At 39.0% G+C, this 15862-nt stretch overlaps 1 protein-coding gene across 3 annotated transcripts in view; it reads left to right on the forward strand.

Moving 5' to 3' along the window:
- Window positions 1-15862, forward strand: part of CTNNA2 (catenin alpha 2) — a 474927-nt gene that overhangs the window by 426687 nt on the left and 32378 nt on the right. For all 3 annotated transcript variants that reach the window (XM_071447298.1, XM_071447300.1, XM_071447299.1), the window contains 3 exons: window positions 1802-1953; window positions 10524-10637; window positions 13808-13989. In XM_071447298.1, the coding sequence (XP_071303399.1) occupies window positions 1802-1953; window positions 10524-10637; window positions 13808-13989 (448 nt within the window). The remainder of the gene's footprint in view (window positions 1-1801; window positions 1954-10523; window positions 10638-13807; window positions 13990-15862) is intronic.

Below are 15862 nucleotides of genomic sequence, written 5' to 3' on the forward strand. Positions count from 1 at the left end.
CTATTAATTAAGGTAATTTGATATATGCATTTATTAAATACACTTTCCAAAACTTTCATCTCTCTTAAACTCCTTTTCTAATTAAAATGTTTCCCCTCTGCCTGGCAATGTTTTGTTAATGTTTACTTTTTTAAAGTCTATTGTTGCTGTCACTTTTTCCTGTTTCTCCAGTGTATCCAGGAACTTACTGAACATTATCTGCATGGAAAACACAAATCTGTTCTTTCATCTGTCTATGTGAACACACACACACACACACATATATATATATATATATATATAAAAATATAGTGATGTATAAACTATATTTGAATCCCTATATCCCTTTAAAGGTTTCCTCATTTGCATCCAATGCGTAATATTTAAATGCCAGAAACAGAAAGTTTGAGCTCATGGTTGCTGCCACTTCTTCAAAATGTAAACTATTCTTAAATCATGTGTTTTTGTGGTTTTACTTTAAGTCAGATTCTGTAAAATGAATTTAAGAACATTCAGTCAAGAAGAAAAAGTGGTTTCCTATGACAGTAGAAGTTCCTAGGAAACAATGTCACTGCTCTTGATGAAAATAACACTGGAGATTCCCCTTTGTATTCATCAGTTGGGTTCAGGTTACCAATAAGTGTACTAAAGATAGGGTTTAGGGAAAAGATGGGCAAAAAAGGTAGTATTTTAACAACAAAAAAAAGGCAATAACTGTGGTGGGAATCATCATTTCCTGTTCTTCTACTTATATTGCCAAAACAGTAAAGTCAGTGATACATGATCTGGATGCCTAAATGCTGGAATAAAAGTGTTGTGAACATGATGAAAAGATGGCAGTCTGTAAGTCTTGAACTTGACCCTAGTTCCTTAAATTCTTAAGAATTAATCCAACTGCATCTTTTATCCAGGTTTCTAATGAAACATTGATTATGTTTGTCCTCTATGAGCACAGTCCTAAAATATTGATTTTAAAATTTTGAAGAGGAGTAAACAAGTACAGGAATGGAGGTGCAGTATAATCAGTGGGACCTGATGTTCATGTTTTTAAGATTTGAGTTGTTAGGGGACTGATTTGGGGAATAGTTATTTTCCTGCAAACACAACATGCAGAAAGTGATTATGCCTTCAAAGGAATCTTCTATGAAATTTGAAGAAACATCTCTTGCTACTTCAAGCAATGCTCTGAAACCATTTACAAAAGTAAATAATAGCTTTAGATTGTATATTAAATAAGTTCATACCACGGTTTATAAAATTTTTAGCCAATATCTGTGGCTGTGTTTTGTGTTATATACATGGTGGTAGCAAAGAAACAGAAGATTCATTTAGGTGTCTTCACAAAAGTATATCCTTGATTTTGCATTTTGTCTCTTATAAAATTATTATTATTTACTGTGAGCTAGAGTGTAAATTATGTAAATTAGCAGGCATAATGGCTACAGTTTGTTTTGATCACTTGATACAAATATTTGCTGTGCTCTTTACAGGTTGTAAAGCTCTTAAATGAATTTTACTGCCTGCTCAGGTATCTTGCAGCCTTTTAAAAGTTAGTAAATCAAAGTTTTGGAAGGAAGTTTTCTATTCTTTGTTGCACAATTGGAGGAGAGAATGTAGGGATGGTTATTTCCATGCTGTCAGATCAAGTGCCAGAGCTGTCCACGTGCAGGGTGGGTACAAACCCATCCCTGAGCTCCCGGTGGAATTTCCAGCACAGCGTGTGCCGTGCCTCCTGGAAACTATCCATGCCCCAGAGCAGCAGCAAAGCATTCAGGAGAGAACACACATCTAATCCTGCTGCCTTTTCTTGTGTCCAACCCAGTGATGCCCCGTTTTGCTGAGCAAGTGGAGGTGGCCATTGAAGCCCTGAGTGCCAACGTGCCCCAGCCCTTCGAGGAGAACGAGTTCATCGACGCCTCCCGCCTGGTCTACGACGGCGTGCGGGACATCAGGAAAGCTGTCCTGATGATCAGGGTATGTCAAGCACCTGGGGAGAGTGAAAAGCTGGGCTTTACAGGGAGGTCTCATGGATAAGGGGAATGCAAAAGCTCCTTGGAATCAGCCTCATGTTGTAATAGGGCAGGAAAGATTGACATTGAAGCATGCACCAGATTGACAGTGAAAAGATTGACATTGAAACATGCATGAAACAGAAGTATGTACAACAACAAAAGAATTGGTAAATAAAGAGATGAGGTTTTTTAGTGGATGAATCACAATTAGTATGTTAATAAGCTAGAAAATTTGATCACAACTGCCAATAGATGCAAACGCCATTACTGTTTCCATAGTAATAGGGTTAATTTGCCAAGCTCTTCAAAGTTTGTGTGGATTTTTTGTTTATTTGGGGTTTTTCCCAATGTATGTGTGGTGCCTGGGATGTGAGGTAGGTCTGGTTAAAATCTAAATGAATAAATTATCTTGCTGCTTCAGCGAGCCGCTGAAGGGATGGTTTTAAATGTTTACCAAGGTAAAAAACGTGTCATTTCAGTGTTGACTAACCAGTTGATTCAATTTGTTTAGACATCTTTTAATAAAATAAACAAACAAAAGACACCACAGAACAACATCATTATTGTGATAGTAGGTGTGTGTTGCTTTTCACTTGAGTCAGCAGACAAAGATTTAAAAAAGAAAAACAGCAAACCTAACCTGGTTTGGACACCTCTTGAGCAACTGAAACTGTTATTTGAAACACAAATTGCCTTGAATCTGCCCTAATGTACAAGTAAATCTATGGAGAAAATCACAGAGGAAACTATTGAGGCAAATAACAGGGCTGAAACATCAACTGACCCCTTTGAGCAAACAGGTAGTGTGCACTTGTGGTTGTGAGTGTATTATGGCACTGATGTAAGACTTCAGGCAGTTGGAACACTCCAAAATAGCTCCATTTTAGTCATCTGCCACTATGCATTAACATTTACAGAAAAAGCTTTTGACAAGCTTAATTTTATTACTGCCAAACATAAATTCCATTCTCATACCCAGTGCTTTTCCCAGGTGGCCTGAATTATAGTCCTGGCTTGTGTTGGGGGCAAAGCCATCCTGTTCTCTGGGTGTGCAGTGTTAGAGGATTGGCAGGGAAGGGAAAGGGAAGGAAATCTTTGCTTGAATTACTGCCCTGTGAGGGTGGTGGGGCCCTGGCACAGGGTGCCCAGAGAAGCTGTGGCTGCCCCTGGATCCCTGGAATGTCCAAGGCCAGGTTGGGCAGGGCTTGGAGCAGCCTGGAAGGTTCCCTGCCCATGGCAGGGGTGGGACTGGATGGGCTTTAAGGTCCCTTCCAACCCAAACCATTCCAGCATTCGATGATTCTGGAAAATGAAAGATCTGCATAGTAAAGGATCTCTGTTTTCCCTTTGATTTTCCAGTTCCTGAGACAGTAACAACAGTTTCCAAATTTTCTTAGGACAAGGACAATTGCTTGGCACACTTTAATCTTTTCTAGTCATTTCAAACTGTGATTGTGGCACAGACTCAATCATCAGGTGGGATCTCCTACAAACCCAGGTTTTCCCCTCCCCTACACAGAGCTCAATCTTCCAGCAACCCCCTACACATCAGAGTTATCCCCAAGAGTTTGCCATGAAATGTCCATCCTGGTGAGATGTTTTTAAGTTTAAATTTTGAATTTTGAAGGCCTGCTCGCTTCCTTGGTCACTGCCTGACACTTCTGTGAACCTGGAGAGGTGATCAGCATTCAGGCTTCTCAGTCTCCTTAGGAAAATCCCAAATTACTTTTGCCATTATATCACTACAACTTTCCACCCATTGTATGATATGAGTTAATGAATTCTGTTTGCCCAGATTAGGAAGATTTATTTTTGCCTTCAGAAAATTAACTTATTTATGGAGCTCAATGTAATACTCCTTACCCAGGCAGAGAATTAAAGCACATAAATGGACTCATTATCCATGTGAGTTAACTGGAAAAATCCACATATATAAGCTTACACAGACCAGAGTTTGCTGAATCAGAACCTTATTTGCTGCAGAAAACAAAATTAGTTTCACTTTGAGATACTCTTTAACATTTCCATCTGAACATCTCACACTGAAATGGGATGTATAATTAAAGGGTGAGGCTATAAAAGCCTTTAGAATATTTTCATCTATTAATCTGTCAAATATTGTGCACCCTTTAATTCAGGTGGTAAAACTTTTTCAGAATTGCAAAAAAGGGAAAAAATCCAATCTTGCAAACTTTTTAGAGCATCTGACACAATTATTTTCAGGCAGTGATTGTTTGTGTGGTGCAAGCTGTGAAAGATTGAATTTATCTGAGGTGAGTCCCCTCATTCCAGAGAGTAAATAAAGCCACTTTTGAAATTAATTTTGGTTGGTAATATTACTTTTAGTAAGCTGAAAGAAAGGGTGGATAGTCTCTGTTCTTCTCTTTTTCCCTCAAAAGGTGAGAATTTATTGTCCCTCTGGAGGAGAAAGGAGACTCATTTTTTCATTGAGGACTATTATTATTATATATACAGAAGAAAAAGATCTCTTTCACAAGTTAAGAAGTAGTATAAATGAATTTAAGAGTATAATTATAGAACCTAGAAATAAAACAGAAAATAATAACTTCATTCCAACACCTTTCCTATTGCTGTGTAGGGATGAAATTGCACTTTGTGTTTTCACAGCTGCTTATGAAATTCCCTCAGTTATTGGCCAGAAACGCTCTCTACACTCAGAAGGACTCACAATGGCAACTTTTCTCATTCTTATGAATCTCCAAGGCCACTTTACTGTTATTTACTGGTTTTAAACATGGCCTTTGCCATTAGCAACCTCTTCTTCAGAGGCATCTACATCAATTGAGCATTACATTTGTTTGGGTCAGGAGTGCACTATTGGAGCCAATGTCCAGGTGTTTCCTCTTGCCATGTTTTAGTTCAAGTTACAGAGAAGACTTTAAACATCTGTGAACTTGATTCTTTGGGGTGATGCCTGGAGCTGCTCTCTGGGAGCACCTTAGGACACGAGGGAGTGGCTGGAGCTCTGTCAGGAGAGGTTTAGGTTGGATATCAGGAAAAGGTTCTTCACCCAAAGGGTGGTTGGGCACTGCAACAGGGTCCCCAGGGCAGTGGTCACAGCACCAGGTGTAGAGTTCTGGTTATTAAAATTGTTAGAGAGATGCCTCTGCCTGTGTTAAGGTGCAAACAAGACCATATGATGAGGTTGATAAAATGGATTTTATTTAACAGTAGTGTGAGGTAGAGAGAGAGAGAAAGAAAAAGAGGGGCAGGGTGGGAGAGAAAAAGAGTGAAAGACAGATCAAGCAGAAAATACCAGCACTCTGTGGATCCTGACAGCATCTCATTGACCCCCCTTCTTCTGGTGAGGGTCCCACCAACACAGAGCTCAATGGGTTAATGGATGTTTGGGCCACCTGGCAATGCCCGGTGCCTCCCCTGGGGGACAAGTTTGAAGCTCTCTGGTGCAGCAGGTTCTGGGTCTGTGGCATCACTTTGCATCACGTGCAGTTCTCTGCTGCAGGGCCTCAGCAACGAGTCAGGGGGTGTTTTGGGGCTCTTTGATGGTTTCCTGATGGTTTATGAGCCCTCCCCTGCTGCCCCTCACGTGAGTGCCCTGTGGATGTGGCTACCCCAGGGTGGGTGGGTTTTACAACTGAGCCAGTTTGTGTAAGGCTGGGTGGTTTTGTATCCACATTCTCTGAACAGAGAGAGACATCATTCTCTCCCAGGATTTTTCCTGGGGAAGGCAGTGAGAAGCTCAGACAAGAAGATAAAACAATTCCTATCTCTACTTGCTCCTCCTGTTGTTTGGCACCTGTGGAATGTGTTATGGAGATTGTTTACCAAGAGTGATTTGTTAATTGGATTCTGCTGATGGTTGTTTGGGTTGATTGGCCAGTTGGGTCAAAGCTGTGTTGTCACTGTCTTGTAAGGGCCATGAGTTTTTCTTTAGTAGTATCTCTTTAGTATAGTTTTAATATTATATTAGTGTAATGTAGTATAGCTTAACAAAGCATTTGTTCAGCCTTCTGAATCATGGAGTCAGAGGACATTATTCCCTACAGTGAGGTTGCCCTGCACCAATAAGGTGGGTGCTCACTCCCTCTGTCACACACCCAAAATCTCTCCTCTCCCCATCAAACTGAGCTGATTCTTCTCCCCCAGCCTTGTTCAGCTCTCTCTACACCTCTCTTTAGACCTGGACAATGGTACCACCTTTACCTTTGCTCAAGTTCCCATCGAGGTGGCTTAACTCACAGCCCAGCTCCCCTCAGGAGGCACATTTGAGCAGCGCTTTGGTGCTCACAGCTTCTCCATACAATTTTGCCATAATGGCCAAGTCCTTTTTTTACAATGTTTAAGCATTAACCATTAACCATTTCAGTCTCTCACACCAAGCCTGACAGAATTCAGGAAGCATTTGGATAATCCTCTCAGGAACAAGTTGTGACTCTTGGGGATCTCCTGTGCAGGACCAAGAGTTGGACTTTGATAATCCTTGTGAGCTCCTTCCAATCAGGATATTTCATTCTATTATTAACTCCATTTCTCTTCCATTATGTCATTAAGGGATTTTCAATCCTTGGGAGAAAACCTCAGCAAAATGACTGTGGGGTCCTCAGCCCCAATTGTTTGGGTGTATTTATTAATGCTATTCTCCTCTGTCAGACTTGTCAGGTTTAGCCACCATCACCTCTGGGGCAGCCATTGGAGTAAAATCCAAAGTGCTGCAACATTTCGTGTCCTCTGTAAAACCAGATTTGGTGCAGAATCCCCTCATCTTTTGAAACATCCTATCTCCAAAGGGTGTCCTGGGGTCCAGTGTTTCCACGGAGTGCCTGCTGCTCCTCAGATTGATTTTGAAGTGTTAGATTTTACTGTAAATCACCAAACAACTGAAGACCTGCAGTGAGAGAGGGTCTCTGATTGAGGCTCTCACGTGCTGCTTGCAGCTGAGTCACTCAGGCTGCAGTGGGAGCAAAACAAATGTACAGAATGGTTTGGAGTTGGATTTAAAAGCACCTTGTAAAGTCTGGGTTTTTTTTCTCCTTGTCTTCTAGAATTAGAAGGAATTTTCATTGTAAAAAACAGGGGAGTATCTTTTCATCTCTTCAGTCTTTGCTCTCGTTACAAGGTTAGCTTGACTTGGTGTTCACAGTGCTGAAATTCTTGTAATTGCATCTTACAATTGTTAAGTGCATAGCAAAGTGGGGTTTCTATCTTCATCAAGTACATTTGAGTTGGTGAAATATGAAACAAATAGCATTTCTAAGTCTGCATATATATGCCATTTTATTCCTTATACTTGTATAATTCACATTTTCAAACTGCAGCCACAAAAGATTTAAAAAATGACATAGATGGAAGATATTTTGTTCACAGCAAGCTCTTCAATCAAACAACCAGAGGGATATTAAAAAATATATATATGTATTCCAATGCCTGGAATTTGAAAGTCACCACATTCATATTAGAAATAAAACATGCATCTCAAAAGAGGAAAGCATATATTTATCGTGTGATTTATCTGGGATTGTGAAAGATTTTTCTTCACTGGAAAACTTCCTCTGAGTTAGATGAATGTAGTAGAGATAATGTATTTGAAAAAAAATCTTGGGATTTTTTTTTTTACTCTTATGGCTTGTGCTACAAAACAGATTAAAGATTATGAAAATGGTCCATTTTTCTTCTGAAATCAATCAGTGCATAAAATCCATTAGTTTTGAATATTACTCAAGCTTCCTCTGCCGCTGATGGCAGTGAGCTCTGTTTGGAAGCTGTCTCCAACCTCAGATCTGTGATTCTACGTTTGTGTAACCATAAATCCAGGTGTCTGAAAGACAGAATCAGTCTTTCTATCTTCCAGCTCCGAGAAATGAAGTCTCAGACTCTGTTGTCTTGGAAACAAGGTTTTAAATATCAAGGTCCTGTTAGTTGTGCACAAAAATTAGAGTCATTCTGGTGTATTTAGAAGGCCTTGCTAAGAGTAGTCCTTTAAGTCAAATTCAATATAATTTTTTTTTTTTTTGGTACCTTTGTGTCTAAACAAAAGGGAGACTCTATTTTTTTAAGGGCTGCATCTCCGGGGATCAGTTGAGACAAAGCAAAGGTGCAATGGTGAAAATCATGAAAATGCTCAAAATGGCAGCAAACAGGTAAAAGTTAACCCCACTTCTTCACCCTAATGCAAAATGCAGCTGCTTGGGGAAGAAAATGAGAGTGTGAAATTTCACACTTGAAAACATGAAAAGAGTGAATCAGAAAGATCACTCTGAATTAGATCTCACTTGTACAGAGGGGAAATAGGAGGATGTCTTGTGCTTGTAGTATATTGCTAACAGTTGCATCACTTGCCCTTTTGGTTTGCACTACATTTTCTCCAAGTTCAACATTCATACCCATTAAATTTCAGTCTTTTAAAGGCCACAGATTTCAAGATCATGAATGTCAGTAACAGCAATACTTTTTTTTTTCTGGATATTTCTTCAAAAATAAGTCCTTGCATAGACTTTTCAGAATATTTTTTTCCTTTTTAAGAGGCAGCCTCATGTCCTTACTGGTTACCATGTTGAGATGTAATATTTTGTAATATTACATCTTTACTTCAAGTTTGAATATGAAAGCCTTGGAAAGGACTGCGCATTGTGTTTTATAATCTTATTTATAGAAGTGGAGACAGAAGAAACTAAGAGGAATATATTTGGGGTGTGAAAGGATACTGGCTTTACAATGACCAGTGCAACTGGCTCATTGAGTGAATTTGGAGGATGGGGAAGAGCCAGATGGTTTATTGAAGCTCTGCACCCTGTTCTTGTTCTAAACAGCAAAGCCTAAGCAGATGAAAAGCTGAGCCTTGTGATAGAAAACACTCTTTGCTCAGGGAGTTGTAGGATTCTCTTTGTACCTTGTTGTTCATGACAGATTTTAAGGTCTCATCCTGCCCTCGGGCAGCTGAGCAGAGAAAACAAAGAGCTTAAAGGTGATTGGAAAACAGGACTATTGGATGGGTACCAATCCTTTATTTTACCTGTGACAGTAGAGAGCAGGTAAATTCATTTTTCATCTGAACTTCTCCTCCTGCCTGTCCTGTTAGACACACTCTCTGTGCATGCCTCTCTTCAGAGGTGCACTTTCATTACCACACCGTCACACTTGGTTATTTCTCCCTCCAGCTCAGCACCAAAGCCCATATTTAATCCATCCTCTCAGTGTCACACCAAGATGGCTGTGTTTTACTCTCCCATCCTGTGCACTTCACTGTGCAGCTATAAACAGGGATGTGCACTTGGTGCTGGAACAGAAATATCACCAGAAGATTCCTCTGCGCTACGTTCGAGGCTTTGGAGCCGTTCCTGGCGACTGAGCAGCCCCAGCCTGAGCTGTAATGACAACTGGCAGTGATTAGCACCTCTGCTGGGAAACTTGACATTGCCTCCAAGCACCAAATGCCAGCCTGGATGATTTCTTCTGTAGTGCTTTGGCCTTCCAGGCTGTCACTGGGGGTGATGGGTGTCCAGGAAGGTGAGGATTTCTCTGCAGTTACTGTGCTTTTCTTTTCCTTTTCTTTTTCTTCATACCTTTGTCATGCTTGGTACCGCAGAACTTACTCAGGCTGTTGTACCAGATATTATTCAACCATAAAATGGAATATAATCTTCTTTCTAAAGTTCCCACTTTTTTGCACCATCTATTTTAAATATCATACTAAATACTGATTTTAAGAAGACTGTCTCTCTAAATATAAATAAGGATTTTTTTTTTTCTCAGAACGTTTTGCTGGAAGGTGAAAAACCCCAAATGAACAGATCCATCAATTATTTATTTTTCTCCCTCCTTCCAACATTTTAAACAATCTGAAGCCTGAAAATACGTAACTTGATTTAATCAATCTTCCAAGAAACCTTCCCATCATTTGTAGGGAGCATCAGCATTGAAGACATCATGGTCTCAGCAGGAGGATGAGTCAAATTCCAAAGCTCTGTATATGAAAAGGACCATGTGAACTAACAAGATTACACAGATTATGAATTTCATGTTTGTTTCAAAACCACTTGACATAATTTACACTTTCTTTCAATGGGAAATATTTTATTTGCTTTGATAAATTTTTCTTCCAGGATGTTAGTTGCTTTTTCCCAGGTATTTAATTTCTCTTTTGAAGATTACTTGTAGTTTCTAGTAACATAATACTGTTAGTGGCCCTTTATATATGAAATAACATAATTTTAAAATACTGCATTCCAGTTGTTAGTGTTTCCAAAGGATATTTGTTCCTGAACTGCATTCATCATATTAACAGAGTTAAGAGAAATTGCAGCAAGAAAAGTTGTGGCAAGGTAATAACAAATGCCATTTGTAAAGAAAACTAGGGTTGAAACAATTTAATTTTTAAGACAATTCAATTTCAGTTCCTGACTGCTAGGGCAGACAAATTCACTTCAGAGAAGAACAGAACAGCATTTCCTGGGCTGGCAGTCAATGAAATAAGAGCTCACTGTGCAGAGGACTTGCTCTGTGTCCTTTCTGAGCTTGTCACCTCCTCTCTGTGGCTTTTGTGTGTCCCTGCAGACCCCTGAGGAGCTCGAGGACGACTCGGACTTCGAGCAGGAGGATTACGACGTGCGCAGCCGAACGAGCGTCCAGACCGAGGATGACCAGCTCATCGCTGGCCAGAGTGCAAGGGTGAGTGCAAACCCCACCTGTGTGTCCAGCAGTGACCATCTCTGCCTCAGAAAGCAAAGGTGATCTCCAGTCCTCAGGGTTGTTTAAGAAAGGATGGGACCAAGCTGACGGAGCTGTTGAAGATTTTTTTTTTTTCACGTCAAACCTTTTTAAGTAGTATTTATTGAATGGTCTGGAGGCTTTCGTGGTGCCTAGTATCAGCTGCTTGCTCCAGCTAGTGCTGTAAGAGGAGGCTTTGCAGGTTTGGAATGTGCTGAAACTGTGGGAGTAGTCAGCAAATTAAAAAAAAAAAAAAAAATCCCATCAGCGCACCATGTGCTGTATCCAGAGAAATCTTACATTAGTCATGTTTCCCAGTGTGCAAACCTGTCAAGAAGATCTGTTTAAGCTACTGAGTAGTCCCTGTAATTTAATTGTAATTGAAGACATTTGCTACTGAGTCAATGTAATTTTACCAGGGTAATTACATCATGATAAACTCCAGTCACTGTGATTTGCGACCTCAGCTTGTGCATGGGGATTGCAAATTAAGCTGATGAGTGCTTCAGGGGTCACAGGTGCTGGGGAAGTGAAGTCTGTTAACACTCAGAAATATTCCTGTTAACATTCAGGATTATGCCATCCTCTGATGAATGTTTACTGAATTGTCTTCTCAGCTCAGATTATCAAAAAAGAAATAATCAGAATATAATTTTATGCATCATGAAAATATATTGGACTGGAGAAAAAGGGTTTTTTTTTTTTTAAAGAAAAGCATCTTTTAACATTTTCCAAGAGACAACTAGCAGGAAACTGGGAATTATCTGAATGATTTTCATGGCTGTTTCACACAAGTCTGATTTGTTCTGTTGTGCTGGAAGTGAAGCTATGGACTAAATAAGAAGCATCCTCCCCATACACTCAAACAGCAGCAAAAGTTTGTAACTGGAATGGGGATTTCTTACCTTGGAGTCTGGAAGAGGATTTGTAGGGCTGAGAACCTAAAGACCAGCAGGCAAAGATGCTGTGAAGGCTCAGAGGACCAGGACAGAGTTTTCAGCTGCTGCAGGCTGGGGCTTGACACAAAGGTTTTACACCCTGAAAAGAAACAGTGGAGTAACAAAAATCTCAAAGGAGCTTACTCAGAGGTGTGGGAGAAATGCAAGGCGTGGATCCAGTGAAATAGGCAGAGATTTCTTTTTGTCTTAAAATTATTTCCCCAAATATTGAATATAGATGGTAAATAAACCATACCATGCATCAGAAAAATGGGAGTTTTATCATGACATCCCTAAGGCTAAAAATACCTGGATTCTTTACTGTGAGGCTGGTGACAGAATGTTCTGGATGTAGTTGAATATCTTTTGTGGTTTTTATATTTTAAAGGGTATAAACTCCTGTTTGAGATATTCAAAGTATGGACCACTAAAGCAAATCTCAGGTATAACAGAAATGAGATACAGTACAGACTATTTTGTCAGATTTCACAGCCTTTCTCACCTATTTGGTTACATTTAGGACTGGGTAGCATGTCATCCTTTCTTGATCTGAAACCCAAGTAAAGACTGCAGTAATTTTTCTTACTAAGAATCGAGTTCACCTGGGGATTTAGGGTTCTTGAATTCTACTACATTTATTGTGGTTATTACTACTGCTGCACTTAAATCCTTCTGCTTTGATCAGGTACACACTGTATAAACATAATATATCATAAAGACAGTTCCTGAATAACATAGATTGCAATGTGGCACAGGAAGCAACAAATTATAAAAACCTAAAAGGGAAACAATGCTAAGCAGAAGCTGTCCAGTCCCCATTCTGGAGTGCTGAGCAGAATAGAATCCTGCCTGAACCTTTCCTGTGGAAAAGATGCAAAATACTTTTATTTGTGCCATATAATGGATTTGTTTAATATGCTTACTCCATAAGGCTGGTGAGTGTTTTAGCAGAAAGACTTGTGTTGGTCTTCAGTGGAAATAAAAGTGGAATTTAGAGGCTGCATTTGCTGTAGGATATGGCTGCTTTGAAAGCACATCAGCAGCTGGAACAGAATTATTAAAGCACTGTTTACCAGCTTAAAGAGTGTTCAGGTGAAGCAGCCACTTAAGAACCCACAGGCAAGTCATACAGATAAACTTCCCAAATTTCACTACTCCTATCAAATTGTCTTAATTTCAGCTAATTCCTCAATTCTGTTGTTTTACGTGCATTTTATATATTTATTTATTAACTTGACTTATACTGCATTTTTCTGTGCAAAGACTATTATGCTCACACTTGAAACTGCTGAGTTACATTGATAAGGCCTAATTAAAACTCGTCTTGAATTTTAATTTGATTAACTTGCAAATTTCTCATTTTCTGATCTACTGTTTATAACCCTTTTTAATTTCAGTTTGGGAAAAGGTCAATTACGAATTTTTAAAAGCCAAGAGCATTTTAAGAAAATGTAGAAAAAGACTGCAGCTGATTGAAAGTGACATAAACAAGGAAAAAATGTAATGACACTTAAATATGTGTCACACCCCATTAAATGCATAATGTGGTCTTCAGAACCCCTAGAGCCAAATAATAGCTTAACTTGGAAATCATTATTCAAAGTGTCCATTTGATCTTCAAAAGTAATTATTATAATTTTTTTAGGGTGTTTTTGGAGGGGAGCAGGAACTTTGTGCTTTGTTCATGCTGAGGCAGATCAGTACCAACCTGTCCAGTGCCTTCTTGCATCTCTTCCAAGAGAAAATCAGAACACTAAATATCATTAAAAGATACACTTGTTACAATTCACTTCGAATGTATTGTCTTGTGTGTCATAGCTTATTTTAGTGTTGTGTTAATCTGAAATCCTCTGTTTCTGACAGAGGATGAGACGAGGGGAGACACAGCAATTCAGTCTGCCTTTTCCCATAAATGTCACTTGTTGTGTTCTTCCTCAAAATTGAGGTTTAATTCTCCTTTGTCAACTGCTGAATAATCACGACATCATAAATACAAATTTTATCATCTTGAAAGTGCAAGAAGAGGCATAAACACGCTGTGAATGTGCTTTTACCTGTCCTGACAGAAATCAAATGCCTACAGGATTTTGCATCTTCAGCTCCCATAAAAAGTAACTCAAGCTGTTGGGGCCACTGGAAAGATCCAGGTTGTAGCTCCCTTTTTTTCATGCCCAACCCCTGTATTTTCTCCAGGCTATCATGGCCCAGCTGCCCCAGGAGGAGAAGGCAAAGATTGCTGAGCAGGTGGAGATATTCCACCAAGAGAAGAGCAAGCTGGATGCAGAGGTGGCCAAGTGGGATGACAGTGGCAATGACATCATTGTGCTGGCCAAGCAGATGTGCATGATCATGATGGAAATGACAGATTTCACCAGGTAAGGACAAAACAACCCCAGCTCAGCAGCTCAGACGGGCCACATCTCCCCTCTTCTGCTTGATTTGTACCCTTTTGAGATGATTTGCTGTGGTTTTGGGGATGCAAAGCCAAGGAATGCTCATCATATCCACTGCTCTGGGTGTTTGTCCAAGTGGGATTAATCACATTAATTTTTTGTGCTATTTGCAAGTCTCTTTTATTTGCAGATCATTTTGTAAAGTTAGTCTGTGACCTTACAGACACTCCAGTGACATTTCCTTTAGTACCCATCTAAGTGCATGTGGCTCTCTGAACTTTCAACATTTCAGCACAATTTGTGTCAATCAAAAATAATGGCAAAACTATTTATATCATTTGAACATTGAACTTCCTTCCAAAAAAAATCCCAAATGAAATGAAACTGGTTTGATCTCATGCTTCGTGGGAGTCTGTCAGTAATGATTTTTTTTTTTTTACTTTCATTTCTTTTCTCTATTGATGCCTTATTCTTCTCTAATTGCAGAGGCCATTCATTAATGATACAATATAAACAGAATTATTGTCTTTTATTATGGCCATGTTGTTAATCACACCAGGGAGAAAGGTTTACAAGATTCTTTGAATTCCAGATCACTGTAGTAAATTAAATTTTGTTCAGTGTTTATTTTTTAAGTGGGTTCAAAAGTGTAAATGGTATTTATCAAAATGTGATTACACAAAACAGGATGAAAATCTTTGTGATTTTTTTTTTCCAGGATTAAAATCAGACATCCATTTATTCATCTCTTTGTGTTGCCCCATCCCTGGAAGTGTTCAAGCTCAGTTGGTTGGGGCTTGCAGCAACCTGGGATAGTGGCAAGGGGTGGAAGTGGATGGAGAGGATATTTTACACAATTATGTGTTACTTTTGTATTTGTATTGTCTCTGATCCTTCTGTCAGCAAAACATAGAGTGAAAACTGCCCAAACATTGTGATTATATCATGGAAGGAAGAAATGATGTTCTAAAGAAACAGCCCAGAATATGCACAGTTTCTGCAACCTCCTGGACAACCTTTGATATATTGACCATGAAACTGGAAGTTTTATAATTGTATTTTCTAGCAACAAAAGAACAAAACTAATTTGAGAATGAGATAAAGACTACTGACACGTTTGAAGTAAATAAAAAAAAATAAAATCAAAGTGCACCTCTGTCTGCATCAGATTAAATAACAAGTTGTTCAATATATTCCATTAAAACAGAAACAAGCCTTTCACACCTTTTTGGTTGGCTGTAACCTCAGCAGTGTTAGAATAGAATAATTTTTCAAATGCATGGAGTTTGTGACAGTCAGAGCTGCTCATGTAATTAATGTAGAAGCACACGAGGTCACCAAGAAGTATTTTTGCTGCAGTTTAAGTTCACCAGAAGTGGGATACTTGTATCTCTTTAAAGTGGTAATGAAAGTCTGGAAGGAAGATTAAAATGGAAATATGTTTCAGCACGTTATTCTTGCTATTATAGATTTTAAAAAATTCCAAAAATAATGCAGTGTTGTGCTTAGAAAAAATGACTTCTCTTTAATTTTAAAAAAAAAAAAAGTTTGATCATATTGTCATTTTCCACATTAAAAAAAAATGGAAAATGAATTCACTTCCAGTTGAGACTTTCTCAGAAGCAGCAGCAATTTTTTTTTGGTACAAGCAGGATTAAAGTTTTGAGTCTGATGAAAACTCACAGAAGTCTGTGGAGACCTTCTGTCTTAATACATTTTGGTAGCTTTAATGACTAAAATCAGAATTTTGTGCAACATCTTAAAAATATGGTGAAAGATCAGACCTAAAGCTAATTATAAACGGTTTAAGTGTAACGTTCAAGTGTGTAACATAATGATTATGCTTCACCTCTCT

This window comes from Agelaius tricolor, unplaced genomic scaffold (assembly GCF_023055355.1).
Source record: "Agelaius tricolor isolate 1412-34295 unplaced genomic scaffold, bAgeTri1.0.p SCAF_24, whole genome shotgun sequence".
Taxonomy (NCBI): Eukaryota; Metazoa; Chordata; class Aves; order Passeriformes; family Icteridae; genus Agelaius; species Agelaius tricolor.